This window comes from Rhinatrema bivittatum, chromosome 4, assembly GCF_901001135.1.
Source record: "Rhinatrema bivittatum chromosome 4, aRhiBiv1.1, whole genome shotgun sequence".
Taxonomy (NCBI): domain Eukaryota; kingdom Metazoa; phylum Chordata; class Amphibia; order Gymnophiona; family Rhinatrematidae; genus Rhinatrema; species Rhinatrema bivittatum.
Genome location: NC_042618.1, coordinates 59,971,990 through 59,991,897, shown reverse-complemented (window position 1 = coordinate 59,991,897; position 19,908 = coordinate 59,971,990). Strand labels below are relative to the sequence as shown.

Sequence of the window (19,908 nt, the reverse complement as noted above, 5' to 3'; positions counted from 1 at the left end):
CATTGTAATGCACAGCTCCAGGCGTCCTACTTACCAGGGATTCCAAATACATTGGTGGACCATCTCTGCAGAGTGCTGCATCCACATGAGAGTGCTCTTTGAGTTAGAACAGATCACGTGTGACTTTCTATCATTGGCAACTACAGATTATCTCCTGATACTTTGGGGCTAGACTGGAGTATCTCACTCTATGCATACTTACCAATTCCTCTCATTGCCAGGATTGTCAAGAAGATCCTTCAGAACAAGGCAAAGGTAATCCTTATAGCAATGGCAAGTGTGGTATCTATATTTCATCCTTCTGTCTAGTCAATCTCTAATTCCCTTGGGGATGTCTCTGACTCTCATTACTCGGCAAGATGATAGACATCTGAATCTGTCATCACTGGCCCTTACAGCATGGATGTTACATTTTTTAATTTTATTCATTTTTTATTTATATTCTGATTTTTAGGAACTTCAAAGCAGATTATGTTCAGGTATTCTAGATATTTCCCTGTCCCCAGAGGCATCATAGTCTGTTTGTACCTGAGGCAATGGAGAGATAAGTGGCTTGCCCAAGGTCTCCATGAGCAGTATTGGGATTTGAACCCTGGTTTCCCTGTTTTTCAGCCCACTGCTTTAACTATTAGGCTACTCAACAGTAGTCTCATCCATACTCCTTAAGGAGGAGGAAGATGTGCTGATTTTGTCCAATAAACATTCAACCAATAAATCCTACAATTTCAAATGGAAAAAAATGTCATACTGTTATATTGTTATACTGTATTTTCCCAATTGAGTTCTATGTAAACCGGCATGATGTGTTTCACGAATGTCGGTAAATAAAAGTTAATAATAAATAAATAATAAATAAATAAAAGGTTTTCGACTTGGTGTGGGAACACTCAGCTGGAGTCCTTTCTTGTGGCCCAAGGGACTTGCTTCTTATTTATTCTTTCTCTCATTCTCCTGCCTTAGCATCTATTCACTCAAGGTTTATCTCAGTACCATTGAGATGTATCACCAGCAGGTGGAAGGAACTCCAATCTGTCTCCACCCTTTAGCATACAAGTTCAGAAAAGCTTTGTGGCATTCTAAGCTTCTGGTCAGTAAACCTCCAGTGCCTTAGGACATCAACATAGTCCTAGCTGAACTCATGAAACCTCCCTTTCGAGCCTCTCAGGTTGGTGGACTTGGAGTATCTCACCTGGAAAGTGTTGTTTCTCGTGGCCAATACCTCAGCACAAATGCTAAGGGCCAGATTTTAAATCTTACACACGGGGGGTACATTTGTGCGCGCTACCCGGCGCGCACAAATATACACCCGATTTTATAACATGCGTGCACTGTCGCGCGTATGATATAAAATCCGGGGTAGGCGCGTGCAACAGGGTGCACTTTGCACACGCCGAGCCCAAGGGGAGCCCCGATGGCTTTTCCTGTTCCCTCCAAGGCTGGTCTGAAATCGGAGCGGCCTTGTAGGGAACTTTTTTTATCCCAGGACAAGCAGGATGCTAGTCCTCACATATGGGTGACGTCACCGAACGGAGCCCAGGCGGGAAAACTTTCTGTCAAAGTTTCTAGAAACTTTTGACTGGCCCTGTGAGGCCACTGAGCATGCCCAGCATGCTATGATATTCTCTGCCACAGGTGTCTCTCTTCAGTCTTCGTCTTTCCGCGCTGCAGTGTGCATCGCGGTGTAGGAGCCATTGAGAACTTCTCAATACTTTCGTGACTAAAAAGTCATATATATTCTTCGATATTCTCTGTCACAGCTCTCTAGGGGTTTTTTCTTCACCGGCTGGTGAGTACCCTAATCTCCTTTTTTCTCTTTCGGAGAAATTTTTTCTCACAAAAATTCCATTTTTGCCTCGACGGCCGTCGATTGCAATATGGCTACCGGTTTTAAAAAATGCCCGGTATATGCCCGTAAGATGTCGTTAACCGATCCACATCTTGGGTGCGTAATTTGCCTCGGTGAAAAACACGACGTACAAAATTGCCCGCAGTGTGCCGAGATGACGCCGAAATCAAGAAAGTCTCGATTAGAAAAGATGGAACATTTGTTCCACTTACAGTTAATACCATCGCCTTCGACGTCATCTAAATCGTCTCTGGCCGGAGCGACAAAGCGCTTGCTACTTAAAAAATCTACCCCGGGACCGTCGGGAGATCATTCCTCCTCCTCATCCACTTCGACGACATCCGCTGACCCGCAAAAGTCTAAACATAGGCATCGACACAGACGGTCATTGACGACTGAGTCAGAGTCCCACGATCCGTCGACAGCAAAGCGGCTACGTTCGGAGGAAACCTCGGGGTCTGGGCCTCCTCCTCCGATCTCAACACCTGATCCCCTGCAGGGCCCTGCAGCGGTTCCAACGCCTCAGCCTTCGCCACCGCTTACAACTGCTCTGGTACCAACAGTTGTACCGCCGGAATTGTCTGAGATCATCAGACAAGCGATTTCAAAGGCTTTCAGGGAGCAACTAATTCCGACGGGCTCGTCGATGCCGATGCTTCCAGCATCGATGCCGGCTATGTTGCCGATGCCGGTGGGACCACCGATGCCTGTGTCCTCCGTGACGCCGAGGACACTAGAGGACTCGACGTCGACACCACGGATAATCACCACGTCGACGTCGATATACGCGCAACTACCATCGACTGCTACGAGGTCTATGTTACCGCCTCCATCGGAGAAAAGACCTCTCTCGACGTCGACATCGAGACCAACACCAATACCATCGAGACCCATACCTAGGGATGAAGATGAGGTACATGACCTACCATCTTTACAGCGTCTACTTCAGAGATACCAAGATGTCATTGACACCTTACCCAAAAAACCTGAGACACAGGTTTTTCCACCTACTCCAGCTGAAGACCCATTACCAGGTCCATCAGGTCTGCATTTTCCAAAAAGATCCACTCATAGACAAGAGGAAGAGGAATCCTGGGATAGCCAAGATACAGAATCCTCTTCAGAGGATTTCATGTCGGATCCCTCCCCTCCTGACTCCAGAAAGAAGTCTCCACCTGAAGATCTGTCATTCTCAAATGTTATACAGGACATGGCAGACACCATCCCTTTTAAATTGGAAGTGGAACAGGACTCTAGGCAACATATTTTAGAGGTCCTGCAATTTGTGGATTCCCCAAAACAAGTTTTGGCCATTCCAATACACGAAGTGCTTTTAGACCTACAGCACTGTATCTGGGAGCACCCATCCACAGTGCCAGCTGTAAACAAAAGAGTGGATTCATCCTATTTGGTATAATCAACTCCAGGGTACCAGAAGGCTCAACTACCACATCAATCTGTGGTAGTTGAATCTGCACAGAAAAAATCAAAAAGAATCCGGCCTCATTCCTCCAACCCACCTGGCAAGGATCATCGCTTCCTTGATTCTTTGGGAAGGAAGATCTACCAATCTTCAATGCTAAACTCCAGAATCTCTGCATACCAGCTGTACATGACACAGTATCAGAGAAATTTATGGAAGCAGATGGAGGAACTCACCAACTCACTGCCTGAACAACTTCAAGAACCTGCACAAGCCATTATACATAAAGGCCTGGAAGCAGGTAAACATGAAGTAAGGGCGGCCTACGATAGTTTTGATACTGCCTCCAGGACTGCAGCTGTGGGTATCTCTGCACGAAGATATGCATGGCTTAAGGCCTCTGACCTCAGGCCTGAGGTCCAAGAAAAGCTGGTTGATCTTCCATGCAAGGGAGATAACCTATTTGGAGAAAAAGTACAAGAGGCAGTCCAACAACTGAAGGATCACTCAGAGACTCTGCGACAGTTATCTCAAATACCTCAAGATCCTTCCACACAGCCTCCTCGTCGGCTTCCCCGCAGAGAAACAAGGAGGCCTTACTATAGACCACGCAGATACTACTCCCAAACAGCAAGGGGTAGATCCACCAGGCCTCAGCACCAACGTGCCCAAACTAGACAACCAAGGGCACCCCGCCCTCAACCCCCACCTCAGACAGGCCCTGCTACTGGGTTTTGAGATACAGCCCAGAGAACAAACCACTCCTTTAAATCCTCACACACAACTTCCAGTGGGAGGAAGGGTATCCCACTTCTACACTCACTGGGAAACAATAACAACAGACCAATGGGTGCTCTCTATAATTGCTCAAGGATACAAACTAAATTTCCTGTCAATTCCACCAGAATTTCCACCGAGAGCTACTCCACAACAAGAGTCTCAACCAATTCTTCTTCAAACAGAATTATCCACCCTTCTGAAAATCAGGGCAATTCAGTTAGTGCCCCATTCTCAGAGGGGAAGAGGATTCTACTCCCGTTATTTCCTCATTCCAAAGAAAACAGGAGGCCTAAGACCCATCCTAGACCTCAGAAATCTCAACAAATTTCTAAAGAAAGAAAAATTCAGGATGGTTTCCCTAGGCACCATGCTTCCTCTTCTTCAAAAAGGAGATTGGCTTTGTTCTCTGGATCTTCAGGATGCTTATACTCACATCCCAATATACCCTCCTCATCGCAAGTACCTGCGCTTCATGGTGGGCCATCAACATTACCAATACAGAGTCCTTCCCTTCGGTCTCGCCTCTGCTCCTAGAGTGTTCACAAAGTGTCTAGCAGTTATTGCAGCACATCTACGCAAAAGAGGTGCTCATGTATTTCCATACCTAGACGACTGGCTCATCAGAAGTCAGTCTCTACAAGGAGCTCTCGATTCTCTCAATCAAACAATTACAACACTGTATTCAGTGGGATTCTTGGTCAATTACCAGAAATCTCATCTCACACCAGTACAGCTGCTTCAATTCATAGGAGCAGAATTGAACACCAACCTGACAAGAGCTTTTCTACCAGAGGACCGGGCAGAAACAATCTCATTACTAGCAAGGTGGTTCACATCACAAACACATTTAACAGCTCACCTGTTTATAACTTTACTAGGCCACATGGCCTCTACAGTTCACGTCACACCCATGGCATGTCTAGCCATGAGAATAACACAATGGACTTTACGATCACAATGGATCCAAGCCATTCAACCATTAAATACTCAGATTCAAGTAACCCACCAACTACATTCTTCTCTACTATGGTGGGTGAACAAGGACAATTTACGCAAGGGCCTACCCTTTCAACAACCAGTTCCACAGATCACTTTAACTACAGATGCATCCACCTTGGGTTGGGGTGCTCACATAGGCAATCTCCAAACACAAGGCACTTGGACAAAGCTCGAAGCAACATTTCAAATCAATTTCCTGGAACTTCGAGCTATACGTTATGCTCTACATGCCTTCAAGGACTGCCTTACACCCAAGACTGTTCTGATCCAAACGGACAACACAGTAGCCATGTGGTACATCAACAAACAAGGAGGGACAGGGTCGTACCTTCTTTGTCAAGAGGCAGCTCAAATATGGGGTTGGGCTCTGAGCAACTCCATATTTCTCAAGGCCACTTATCTGGCGGGCATTCACAATGTAGTGGCGGACAGACTCAGTCGTCAATTCCAACCACACGAATGGTCCCTGGATCCCTCAGTAGTGACCAGAATATTTCGCCTTTGGGGACATCCAGCAGTAGACCTCTTTGCATCACATCTGAATCACAAAGTGGACAACTACTGTTCCCTATACAACCTGAACAACAGGCCAGCCAAGGACGCATTTGCTCGCCCTTGGAACTCAGGCCTACTCTACGCCTATCCTCCGATACCGCTCATAACCAAAACTTTAGTGAAGCTACAACAGGACAAGGGGACCATGATACTCATAGCCCCGCATTGGCCTCGACAAGTGTGGTTCCCCACTCTCCTTGACCTCTCAGTCAGGGATCCCATTCGTCTAGGAGTAGCTCCCACTCTCATAACTCAAGATCAGGGTCGGTTGCGCCATCCCAACCTCCAGTCCCTAGCCCTGACAGCATGGATGTTGAAAGCTTGATCTTACAACCACTCAATCTTTCATCCAATATATCTCAAGTACTTATAGCTTCACGTAAACCTTCCACACGGAAGAATTATGCTTCCAAATGGAAAAGATTTATTTATTTTTATTTATTTAAAGTCTTTTTTATACCGAAGTATAGCAAAAAATGCCTTCACTCCGGTTTACAGAATAACAACTTGATACATACAACGAGTTTGATACATATAACTAACAATATGAAAGAGAATCCAATTAAAAACACACAATGAACAATATAAATGGGTAACATGTAAACAAGATGTTACGGGAACTATTAAGTAATTATTTTAGGTTGAACAAGTCTAACTATGTAGAAATATTGCTTATCAGGTTGAAAATAATAATAATAGTAAATATATATCTAACTATGTAAAAGATTCACTTTGTGGTGCATGCAAAACAACATAAATCCTTTCACTTGCACTACAAATTCATTACTAGACTACTTGTACCATCTTTCAGATTCTGGTCTGCAGACTTCATCTGTAAGAGTACATTTAAGTGCAATCTCTGCTTACCATAACCATGTAGCGGATGCACCTATTTCCACACAACCTTTTGTCAGCAGGTTTATGAGAGGTTTGACTCACCTCAAACCACCAATTAGACACCCAGCCACACCATGGGATCTCAATTTGGTTTTATCAAGGCTTATGCATTCTCCCTTTGAACCCATACATTCCACTGACCTAAAATTTCTTACATGGAAGACTATTTTCCTCATAGCCATTACATCAGCTAGAAGGGTTAGTGAGTTACAAGCACTTGTCACATATGAACCTTTTACTAAGTTCTTACATGACAGGGTGGTTCTCCATACTTATCCTAAATTCCTCCCTAAGGTAGTCACGGAATTCCACTTAAACCAATCAATAGTCTTGCCCACATTCTTTCCAAGGCCTCACTCTCATCAAGGAGAAAGGGCCTTACATACCTTGGACTGTAAGCGTGCTTTATCCTTTTATCTCAACTGCAGAAAACCCAATTGGATTTTCTGCAGTCCACAGAAAATCCAACCAGCTTTTTGTTTCCTATGATCCAAACAAACCAGGTAACCCAGTGGGGAAACATACTCTATCCAACTGGCTAGAAGATTGCATACAATTTTGTTATGAACAAGCAGGCCTTCCTCTCCAAGGGCGAGTAAAAGCACACTCAGTAAGAGCAATGTCAACATCAGTAGCACACTATCGTTCAGTGCCAATCCTTGACATATGCAAAGCAGCAACATGGAGTTCTCTTCACACCTTTGCAGCTCATTACTGTTTGGACAAGGAGGGAAGACAAGATTCAACCTATGGACAATCTGTCTTAAAGAACTTGTTTCCAGTTTAATCCCAACTCCTTCTACATCCAACCTGCTGTGATCTTCGTCTGACTCATTTCAACAACAATACTTCACTGTTGCCTTCATAAAAAAAAAAAAAAAAGACTCAGACTCTAGCTCGCTATTCACCCATATGTGAGGACTAGCATCCTGCTTGTCCTGGGATAAAGCAAAATTGCTTACCTTGTAATAGGTGTTATCCCAGGACAGCAGGATGTAGTCCTCACGGAACCCACCCGCCACCCCGCGGAGTTGGGCCTTAGACCTTTATTATTTTATTTTTGCTAACGCTTTTTGTTACATACGAGACTGAAGAGAGACACCTGTGGCAGAGAATATCATAGCATGCTGGGCATGCTCAGTGGCCTCACAGGGCCAGTCAAAAGTTTCTAGAAACTTTGACAGAAAGTTTTCTCGCCTGGGCTCCGTTCGGTGACGTCACCCATATGTGAGGACTACATCCTGCTGTCCTGGGATAACACCTATTACAAGGTAAGCAATTTTGCTTTCTCTCCCCCCCCCCCCCACCTTTCCCTTCCTTCCCCCCAGCCCTACCTAAATCCCCCCCTACCTTATTCCACGGAGTTATGCCTGCCTCTGGCAGGCGTAACTTGTGCGCGCCGGCCAGCGAACCTCCGGCATGGCCGCTGTGCCGGAGGACTTGGGGCCGCCGCCGCCCTGGCCCCGCCCCGCCCCTTTTTCAAAGCCCCGGGACATATACGCATCCTGGGGCTTGCACGTGCCGCTGAGCCTATGCAAAATAGGCTCGGCGCGTGCAGGGGGGATTTAAAGGGTTACGCGCGTAACCCTTTGAAAATCTATCCCTAAGTGAATTACAGACTCTAGTTTTATATTCACCATACCTATAGTTTTTTTTACAACAGAGATATTCTACAAACTCACCCCAAGTTCCTCCCTAAAAGTGGTATATGTGTTCCACTTTAACCAGCTATTGTGTTACCTATCTTCTGTCCATAACTACATGTGCACAAAGAAGAATGGGCTCTTCACTCCTTGGACTGCAAGAGAGCCATAGCTTATTACTTAAAGAGGACTCAACTTCACGGTCAGTTTCTCAATTGTTCATGTCCTTTAATTCCAATAGCCTGGGAAGGGCAGTCGCCCCATGAACTCTCTCTAAATGGATTATATAGTGCTCTGTTATGTATTGATTTGTTTACAGAATGTAGACTGTTAAGGATCATCAAGTGAGAGCATTGGTGGCTCCTGAGGCTCATTTGCAGGCCACCTCTATTAAAGATATATGAAAAGCTGCTACTTGGTTGTTAATTCATAACTTCATGTCCCACTACTCTTTGTAACTTAGGACAAACATTTCTGTTTAGTCTGTTCATTCAGTAGTCCACTCTTTGGAGAGCTTGGTTTTTTTTTAAATAATTGCTCTGCGGTTCAGTTCTCAGCTTAGGACTCCCAATATGTTATGGCTGATTCATGCCTGCTTGTTGATGGAGAGAGTAAGTTTTTCTTGCTTTTAAATAGGGTTTTCCATAGACAACAGAATGACTCAGCCATACTTAATGCCTTCCTGTCCCTCCTCCCCCCCTCCTCAGAGAGTGGACTTCCTCTCTAAAGCTTAAGCTCTGGAAGAGACCGAGGGGCTCACGAGACAGTACGTGTGTAGGAACTCCTGCACATACCCAATAAGAATTTTACTGAGCTCTGAGAACTGGATTTGGATCTGTTTCAGCAATAGATGATTCATCCTGCAGTCTAAGGAGAACCCTGTTTACCCTTAAGCACACTTGCTTTCCTAATAAGGGAAAGGTTCAAAATGATTTACCTGGGCACCTTTATTCAGTTCATAGAAAAAGGGAATTAGCTGTACTCTCTTGGTCTGTATCCATATAGAGATATTTTGAAGTCACAGCAAATATCTCAGATTTGTAGTAAGGAAACACTGCCTCCAATATCACATACTGCCATTCATCCTAGTGTTAGAAGCATGGGTTTTCACAAAATATCTTGCAGTGATATGGGCATGTCTATGTCGATTGGAGTCCGTTCCTGGACAATTGGCTGGCTAAGAGCACATGTCAAGGAGGTGTCATAGAATTGATCAGCAAAACCACCTGGGTGCTTATCCCAAAACTCATTTGAGTCCATCATCTCAATTTGTATATAGGAGTTCAGCTAGATATGACTTAGGTGGGAACCTGTCTTCCCCAGGAATGAATCATCATGTTGATTTCCTCTGTGGAAGAAATAAAACAGAGTCAGCAAACATCAGCATGGAACAAGTTCCGTGTGACATCCATAAAGTAGGATGGCATGCACATGCTCAGCAGAGCATGTTAAAGCTTCTAGAAGCTTGGTAGTAAATGTGAAGAGCCAGGCTCCATCGAATGATGTCACTTCCACCCTGTGAGGACCTATATCCTGCTGCCCTCGGAGAATACCTGTTTACAGGTAAGTAACTTTTGCTTTGCTACTATATATCTTCAGGGAACATTTCAACTTTACAGACTTTTTCAATTGGCAATGTTAACATTTCTTTTTCATTAGTTTTTTTGGTAGTAAGGCTGTCGCATTATCTTAAGGAGGGTGACATTCTCTAATTATGTTTTATTTTCTGTGTTCTTATAGGGCATTGCTTAGATCCCAATGAACAGTTGGAAAGGTTGAATCTCTCTGGAAACAAGATATGTTCCTTCAAGGTATGTGTGAATGTGATGTTCATTTTCTTTTTCATTATAAAATTTAAGTTTAAAAAGTAATAATTAATAATGGGAAATAAGTAAATATCTATTAAAACAGCAGTTAATCTGAACAAAAAAATTGTTAGAAAATTTTGTTCTGATTCCATTATTCTACTATCAGTGAAAATTGAGGTATAATTTTTCTCACAGGACAAGCAGGATGGTTGTCCTCACATATGGGTGACATCACAGGATGGAGCTCAATCACGGAACACTTCTGTCAAAGTTCCAGAAGTTTGACTGGCCCCTACTGGGCATGCCCAGCATGACACTAACCCTGCAGCCAGCAGGGGTCCCCCTTCAGTCTTCTTTTTTCCGTGCAGCAGTAGCCATGTGGTTAAGGAGCTCTGTAGAGATTCCTGACAGGAATTTTCCTCACGGAATTACTAAAATTTAATATACCCCACAGGGGTCCCTCCTTCAACTTTTGTCAAGCTGCGGTACGCGGGTAAGTTTTACCTGTTTTCCGTCGATTACCATCGAGTTTGGCCCTTGCAGCCTACTGGCTGTCGACCGTACTGCGGCTCAATTTTTTCATGGCCATGGCGTCAGGGTTCTGCTGGTGCCCAGACTGTAATCACACCATGTCCATCACAGACCCTCTCAAAGTCTGTGTAATGTGTCTCGGATGTGAGCACAATGTCCTAACCTGCATCAAATGTGCCCTAATGACACCAAAAGGTCACAAGGCTAGAACGGAGAAGATGGAACTTCTCTTCCGTGCTCAAACCCCGATGCCATCCATTGCATCGATGTCGTCAGAACCGGCACCATCGACTTTGCGCCAGCATCGACCTCCGACCGGTGACCGTCCGGCATCGATGACTTCTCGGCCTTTAACACCCTCTACTCCCCCTCAAGACCGTGGGGATCGTAAAGATAAACATCGCCACCGGCATCGAAAGTCTCGGACCATTGGGGGAGCGAAATCATCGACCTCGCCATCGTCTGAGCCGCCATCGAAGAAACCCCGTCCAGAAAAGGCACCGACCTTTTCGGCGACTGGGTCACTGAGGCAACCCTCACCCGACAGGGTATTGGGAGCCGTGACTCCGCCTTTAACAATGGTTCCTCTGGCTATGCCTCTGCTTCCTTCTTCTGTTCCGGAGCCGGGGTTGCTTGCTCCTGGTCTCCGAGAAGAACTGGACCGAATGGTTCAGGAGGCCATCGACAAGGCGATGCATCGACTCCAGGTTCCTCCGGCATTGACACCGGTACCGATTGCGGAACCGGCCATCGACCCAATTCCAGCAGCATTGGCACCGCTGCTCTCGAGGATGGAAACTCTCATGGCCGCTTTTCCACCGATGGACCCCGGGTCACCGATATCTCCGGTGCCCTCCCCGTTTGCTTTATCATCGGGAGGAGAAACACCGTTCCGCATCTCTCCATCAAGAGTTCTGCCGATGCCTCAGCCATCGATGCCATCCATCGATGCCACTGATGCACCCATTGGTGCCGATCCATCTGTCGGCCCCACTGAGCAATCCCTTGATGCCCTCAATGCCTGCGCCGGTGTCTTCGTTGCCTTCATCGGTGGCTCCTGTTTTCCCTTCGAGTCCTTTGGAGCCTAGACCAGGACCTTCAGGGATCCCACCGCCCCGTCCTCCTCTAGCCCCTAGAGGAGCAGGTGCTGATCCCTACGATACCTGGACTCATGATTCTTCACCAGATACCGATGACTTGCCTTCACCACCTTGACCTACTGAAAGCAGAAAGCATTCTCCTCCAGGGGACCTTTCCTTTATAAATTTTGTGAAGAAGATGTCTGAATTAGTTCCCTTCCAATTACAGACAGAACAGGATGATAGGCATCAAATGATGGAGTTGCTACAATTCCTGGATGCTCCCAAGGAAATAACCTCCATCCCTATCCACCAGGTTCGTTTGGATCTCCTCAAAAAGAACTGGGAACATCCTGGCTCTATTGCTCCAGACCACAGGAAAGCTGACACCACCTATCTTGTTCAGTCAGCCCCAGGATTTCGCAAACCTCAATTGGATCACCAATCTGTGGCTGTAGAATCTGCCCAGAAAAAAGCAAGGAGATCAAAATCTCACACTTCCTTTCCCCCAGGCAAGGAACAGAAATTTCTAGATGCCATTGGTCGCCGTGTCTTCCAAGGATCAATGCCTCTTATCAGCTCTATATGACCCAATATAATAGGGTCTTATTTAAGCAGATACAAGACTTGACTGACTCCCTGCCTCAGCAATTTCAAGATCAACTCCAAACCCTTGTAAACAATAACTCTCACCACCGATGCTTCCAACCTCGGCTGGGGAGCCCATGTGGCCGATCTGCAGACACAAGGATCTTGGTCTCCAGAGGAAGCCAAGCACCAAATAAATTTCCTGGAGCTTCGAGCAATAAGATATGCTCTCAGGGTATTTCAGGATTGCCTCTCCAGTCAAGTCATCCTGATCCAGATGGACAGCCAGGTGGCCATGTGGTACATCAACAAACAGGGAGGGAAGGGCTCCTACCTTCTGTGTCAGGAAGCTGCACAGATATGGGCGGAGGCCCTCTCCCACTCGATGTACCTCAGGGCCACCAACTTGCTGGGAGTGGACAATGTGTTGGCAGACAAGCTGAGTCGCACCTTTCAACTGCACGAGTGGTCTCTCAACCCCTCAGTAGCAAACTCGATCTTCCAACAATGGGGTTATCCTCGAATAGACGTCTTTGCGTCACCTCAAAATCGCAAAATAGACAACTTCTGCTCGCTCACTCGCAGCCAACACCATCAGCCAAGAGACGCGTTCTCCCTATCATGGGCAATCAGTCTCCTATACGCATTCCCTCCACTTCCACTTCTCTCGAAGACTCTCGTGAAGTTACATCAGGACACGGGAACCATGATCCTGATAGCACCTCACTGGCCGCGCCAAGTGTGGTTTCCAATACTTCAGGATCTCTCCATTCGCAGGCACATTCCCTTGGGAAAGGACCCGCTTCTAATCACTCAGAACGATGGGTGCCTACGCCACCCCAACCTTCAAGCCTTGTCCCTGATGGCATGAATGTTGAAAGGTTAATCCTTCAGCCACTTAACCTTTCTGAGCCAGTTTCCAGTGTCCTGATTGCTTCACGGAAGCCTTCCATGAGAAAATCTTATTCTTACAAATGGGCCAGGTTTACTTCATGGTGCTCTTCTCAGTCCCTTGACCCCCTTTACCTGTCCAGTCACGAAGTTTCTGGACTATCTCTGGCATTTGTCAGGATGCATGTCAGTTCGGTAGCCTCCTTCCATAAAGGTGTCGGGGATGTTCCCATATCAGTACAACCCCTTGTCACTTGCTTCTTGAAGGGCTTGCTTCACCTCAAGCCTCCTTTGCGTCCCCCGGCCCCTTTTTGGGATCTCAACCTAGTTTTGGGTCGGCTCATGAAACCACCATTCGAGCCTCTTCAAACCTGTGACCTTCGATATCTCACATGGAAAGTGATTTTTCTTCTGGTAATCACTTCTGCTTGCAGAGTTAGTGAATTGCAGGCTCTAGTTACCTACCCGCCTTACACTAAACTTCTGCAGGACTGGGCAGTACTCCGCACTCACCCTAAGTTCTTGCCTAAGGTAGTTTCGGAGTTTCATCTCAATCAATCCATTATACTACCTACCTTTTTTTCCAGGCCCCATTCCAATCCAGGACAGCAGGCTCTGCATACCCTTGACTGCAAACAGGCTCTAGCATTCTACCTAGACCATACAGCTGCCCACAGGAAAAGCACTCAATTGTTTGTCTCTTTCCATTCCATCAAATTGGGGTAGCCTGTGGGTAAGTAGACTCTCTCTCTCTCCTCCTTGTTGGCGGACTGCATATCCTTTTGCTATCAGCAAGCGGGCATTCCACTCCAAGCCCGTGTTAAAACACACTCTGTGAGGGCCATGGTGACTTCAGTAGCACACCTACTATCGATGCCGCTTCCTGACATTTGCAGGGCTGCCACCTGGAGTTGTCTCCATACTTTTACAACCCATTATTGCTTAGACAAAGCCGGAAGACGAGATTCCATCTTCGGCCAGTCTGTCTTGCGCAACCTATTTACAACGTGACGTACCAACACCATTCCTCCTGCCCGGTGGGTTTCAGGATGTTCTCGGCCAAATTTCATCGCAGGCCTAGTGCCTTGCACGCCTGTGTACATTTGGTGAATGTTTGGACATCCTCAGTTCGGGACTCAGCCATATGTGAGGACTACCATCCTGCTTGTTCTGTGAGAAAGCAAATGTTGCTGACCTGTAACAGGTGTTCTCACAGGACAGCAGGAAGTTAGTCCTCACGAAACCCGCCTGTAGCCCCGCGGTGTTGGGTTCGTAACGTTTTCTTATTTTATTTTTGGCACTCCTTGTAGCTTTTTAACAAGATTGAAGGGGGTCCCCTGCTGGCTGCAGGGTTAGTGCCATGCTGGGCATGCCCAGTAGGGGCCAGTCAAAGTTCTGGAAACTTTGACAGAAGTGTTCTGTGATTGGGCTCCATCCTGTTATGTCACCCATATGTGAGGACTAACATCCTGCTGCCTGTGAGAACACCTGTTACAGGTAAGCAACATTTGCTTTCTCATAGAGTATATTTGTTTGTTGTTCTTTCCTTTCATGTCCAATGAACAATAGCTCTAACATAATTAAGACAAACTGTTACTTCAGAAATTTAGTAAAATTAAATTTCAGGATGTTAAAAACGGTTTTCATTTTGAATAATTATTTTATTTGTCTCTGAGAATGATGATGAATATGCTTATTCTGTCAGTCTGTGTAGACTTAGTTTAAATCAAGATTGACTTTGCCCCAACACGGACTTTGCACCAATTTTCAAGGTGAAAACATGAATTTACTTTTTCTTTCTAACTGTTTGGGTGTATAAAATACCTGCAGGCATTTGCACCTGCTTTTTGTGCAGGCAGATTTTTCATGGAAGATAATGCAATCTATTGGATAGATTTGATTGCGCGGCCTACATGTGCGCATGCTACCCTGTGCATGCACATGTTATAAAATCCAGGTTCAGCGCGCGCAAGGGGTTGTACAATTGTGCACCTTGCGTGTGCCGAGCCGCGCTGCCTTCCCCCGTTCCCTCCCCCCTAACCTGACCTTCCCACCCCTTCCCCTAACCTAACCCCCCTAGCCCTACTCTAACCCCCTCCCGCCGTCCTTTGTCTTATGTTTTGCGCCTGCCGGCAGGCTGCCAGCATAACATCCTCCAACAGAGCGGTAATGGCCGCTCTGTTGGAGGCCTCTGGCCCCGCCCCAAGACTGCCCCACCCATGTAAAGTTCCAGGACTTACACGCGGCCCAGGGCTTTATGTGCGTCGCCGGGCCTTTTTAAAATAGGCCCGGCGCGCGTAAGACAAGTTATGCGTGTAAATCCGGCCCTATGTGCATTGTATTCCTGCTCTAACCTAAACATGCCTCTAGGAATGTCTTCTCTAAATTTGGCTAAAACTATGTGTGCTGTGGAACACTGTACATTGAGGAACAGTCAGTTTATGTACATAAGTTGCTATTTACCTGTATAAATAGTTTTGAAAATTGTCCTCCCCATGTCAGTTTAGTGTATGTCCTTTGATATGGCAGTGTTTTGCTGTTCATAGAAGTGAATGAGTCTCTTAAACTGGCTCTGATTTGGCTTATTATATAAAGGAGAATTTAAGCAAATCACCAGCAAAGGCATGAGAAAATACTGGGTTTAATTTCTGGACCTCGCTTCTGCTCCTTAAGCTAGTAGGAGCTAGGAGTACTGCAGAAACAGTGACCAGGGCCCTCCAGGAAGCAGTCAGCCATCATTTCACAGTGATGCTTAACTGTATAGCTTAAGATGCATGCATATCAGGTTCATGATCCATAGCCAAAGGATTGTTGCTACAATACCTTGGTAATAGAGGAAGGGAGTTATAAATATTCAGAAAAACACAGGGCTAAAAATAACAGAAACAAAAGTGGTGCTCACTCATTAGGTGCACGCTTATTCTTTAACATTAGATGCACTTTAATTTTTCACCAAGCACTCTTATTTTCTTTGACCACATGCTCACTGTCTTCCTCTTCAGATGTTCATTCACCAGGGGTGTGCTTTCTATCACCATGCATATTCTGGTTTTGGGCTTTAAGAACATAAGAAATTGCCATGCTGGGTCAGACCAAGGGTCCATCAAGCCCAGCATCCTGTTTCCAACAGAGGCCAAAACCAGGCCACAAGAACCTGGCAATTACCCAAACACTAAGAAGAACCCATGCTACTGATGCAATTAATAACAGTGGCTATTCCCTAAGTATAATTGATTAATAGCCATTAATGGACTTCTCCTCCAAGAACTTATCCAAACCTTTTTTGAACCCAGCTACACTAACTGCACTAACCACATCCTCTGGCAACAAATTCCAGAGCTTTATTGTGCATTGAGTGAAAAAGAATTTTCTCCGATTAGTCTTAAATGTGCTACTTGCTAACTTCATGGAATGCCCCCTAGTCCTTCTATTATTCGAAAGTGTAAATAACCGAGTCACATCTACTCGTTCAAGACCTCTCATGATCTTAAAGACCTCTATCATATCCCCCCTCAGCCGTCTCTTCTCCAAGCTGAACAGCCCTAACCTCTTCAGCCTTTCCTCATAGGGGAGCTGTTCCATCCCCTTTATCATTTTGGTTGCCCTTCTCTGTACCTTCTCCATCGCAACTATATCTTTTTTGAGATGCGGCGACCAGGATTGTACACAGTATTCAAGGTGCGGTCTCACCATGGAGCGATACAGAGGCATTATGACATTTTCCGTTCTATTAACCATTCCCTTCCTAATAATTCCTAACATTCTATTTGCTTTTTTGACTGCTGCAGCACACTGAGCTGACGATTTTAAAGTATTATCCACTATGATGCCTAGATCTTTTTCCTGGGTGGTAGCTCCTAATATGGAACCTAACATCGTGTAACTACAGCAAGGGTTATTTTTCCCTATATGCAACAACTTGCACTTGTCCACATTAAATTTCATCTGCCATTTGGATTCCCAATCTTCCATTCTTGCAAGGTCCTCCTGTAATGTATCACAGTCTGCTTGTGATTTAACTACTCTGAATAGTTTTGTATCATCCGCAAATTTGATAACCTCACCCGTCATATTCCTTTCCAGATCATTTATATATATATATATATATATATATATTGAAAAGCACCGGTCCAAGTACAGATCCCTGAGGCACTCCTCTATTTACTCTTTTCTACTGAGAAAATTGACCTTTTAATCCTACTCTCTGTTTCCTGTCTTTTAACCAGTTTGTAATCCATGAAAGGACATCGCCTCCTATCCCATGACTTTTTAGTTTTCGTAGAAGCCTCTCATGAGGGACTTTGTCAAACGCCTTCTGAAAATCCAAATACACTACATCCACCGGTTCACCTTTATCCCCATGTTTATTAACCCCTTCAAAAAAATGAAGCAGATTTGTTAAGCAAGACTTCCCTTGGGTAAATCATTGTTGACTGTGTCCCATTAAATCATGTCTTTCTATATGCTCTACAATTTTGATCTTGAGAATAGTTTCCACTATTTTTCCCGGCACTGAAGTCATGCTCACTGGTCTATAGTTACCCGTATCGCCCCTGGAGCCTTTTTTAAATATTGGGGTTACATTGGCCACCCTCCAGTCTTCAGGTATAATGGATGATTTTAATGATAGGTTACAAATTTTAACTAATAGATCAGAAATTTCATTTTTTAGTTCCTTCAGAACCCTAGGATGCATACCATGCGGTCCAGGTGATTTGCTACTCTTTAGTTTGTCAATCTGGCCTGCTACATCTTCCAGGTTCACAGTCATTTTGTTCAGTTTGTCTGACTCATCACCCCTGAAAATCATCTCAGGAACTGGTATCTCCCCAACATCCTCATTAGTAAACACGGAGGCAAAGAATTCATTTAGTCTTTCTGCAATGGCCTTATCTTCCCTTAGAGCCCCTTTAACCCCTCTGTCATCTAATGGTCCATCCGACTCCCTCACAGGTTTCTTGCTTTGGATATATTTAAAAAAGTTTTTCTTATGAGTTTTTGCCTCTATGGCCAACTTCATTTCAAATTCTCTCTTCGCCTGTCTTATCAATGTTTTACACTTACCTTGACAATGCTTATGTTTTATCCTATTTTCTTCAGATGGATCCTTCTTCCAATTTTTGAAGGATTTTTTTTTTGGCTAAAATAGCCTCTTTCACCCCACCTTTTAACCATGACGGTAATCGTTTTGCCTTCCTTCCACCTTTCATAATGCGTGGAATACATATGGACTGCGCCTCTAGGATTGTATTTTTAAACAATGTCCAAGCCTGTTGAAGTTTTAACCTTTGCAGCTGCACCTTTCAGTTTTTTTCTAACTATTTTCCTCATTTTATCAAAGTTTCCCTTTTTAAAATGTAGTGTTAGAGCTGCAGATTTACTTATTGTCCCCCTTCCAGTTATTAGTTTAAATTTGATCATGTTATAATCACTGTTGCCAAGTGGCCCCACCACCGTTACTTCTCTCACCAAATCTTGCGGTCCACTAAGAATTAAATCTAAAATAGCTCCCTCTCTTGTTGGTTCCTGAACCAATTGCTCCATGAAGCAATCATTTATTACATCCAGGAACTTTATGTCTCTAGCAAGTCCTGATGTTACATTTACCTAGTCAATATTGGGGTAATTGAAATCTCCCATTATTATTGCACTGCCAAATTGGTTTGCTTCCCTGATTTCTCTTAGCATTTCATCATCTGTCTGACCATTTTGTCCAGGTGGACGGTAGTATACTCCTATCACTATACTCTTACCCAACTCACATGGGATTTCTACCCATATAGATTCTACTGAGCATTTAGTCTCTTGTATGATCTTTATCCTGTTGGACTCTGTATCCTCCCGGACATAAAGTGCCACACCCCCACCAAGTTGATCCTCCCTATCATTGCGATATAATTTGTACCCTGATATAGTACTGTCCCATTGGTTATCCTCCTTCCACGAAGTCTCTGTGATGCCAATTATGTCAATCTCATGATTTGCTGCTATACACTCTAACTCTCCCATCTTACTTCTTAGACTTCTGGCATTGGCATACAGACATTTCAAAGTGTGTTTTTATCTTGTTTTAACAACCTGCTTTTCAATTGTTTGGGATAATTTGGAAATCATTAGCTTCGGTGATTTTTTACATATAGGCACATGGACTATGTTTGCTTTTAATGGAACCTCTCTGTTGGGATGCCCTAACTCTCCTGTTTCATTAGTATCCTTCAAGGATACATTTCTCCGAACCATGCACTGCTGTGTGACTGTTGGCTTTCCCCCTTGTTCTAGTTTAAAAGCTGCTCTATTTCCTTTTTGAAAGTTAGTGCCAACAGCTTGGTTCTACTCTGGTTAAGGTGGAGCCCATCCTTTCGGAAAAGTCTCCCCTTTCCCCAAAAGTTTCCCCAGTTCCTTACAAAGCTGAATCCCTCTTCCCTGCATCATCGTCTCATCCACGCATTGAAACTCTGGAGCTCTGCCTGCCTCTGGGGACCTGCACGTGGAACAGGAAGCATTTCAGAGAATGCCACCCTGGAGGTTCTGGATTTCAGCTTCCTACCTAAAATCCTAAATGTGGCTTCCAGAACCTCTCTCCCACATTTACCTATGTCATTGGTGCCCACATACTAAGCCCCCTCTCGTTAACAAAGCTGCTCGCATAGCAATAGGATCTCCTTGCAGCTAAATTAAGAACAGAGAATTAAGCAGCAAAAGAAATGGGCCACTTCAGTGCTCCAAATCAGCGCTGCATGGTTGTAGATATGTGGGTATATGGCCACATTTAAGTATCTTAAAAGAAATAATGTTATAGTCCTCTGATTGTAATCCTTTCTGTTTGGTTACTAGTAACTCATTACATAATGCTAAAAAAAGCAGTGTG

At 44.9% G+C, this 19,908-nt stretch overlaps 1 protein-coding gene across 1 annotated transcript in view; it reads left to right on the top strand.

Moving 5' to 3' along the window:
* LRRC9 (leucine rich repeat containing 9) overlaps positions 1–19,908 on the top strand; it is a 1,004,248-nt gene that overhangs the window by 92,824 nt on the left and 891,516 nt on the right. Inside the window, 1 exon segment of the mRNA XM_029598189.1 lies at positions 9,884–9,954. Within this exon segment, the coding sequence (XP_029454049.1) occupies positions 9,884–9,954 (71 nt within the window).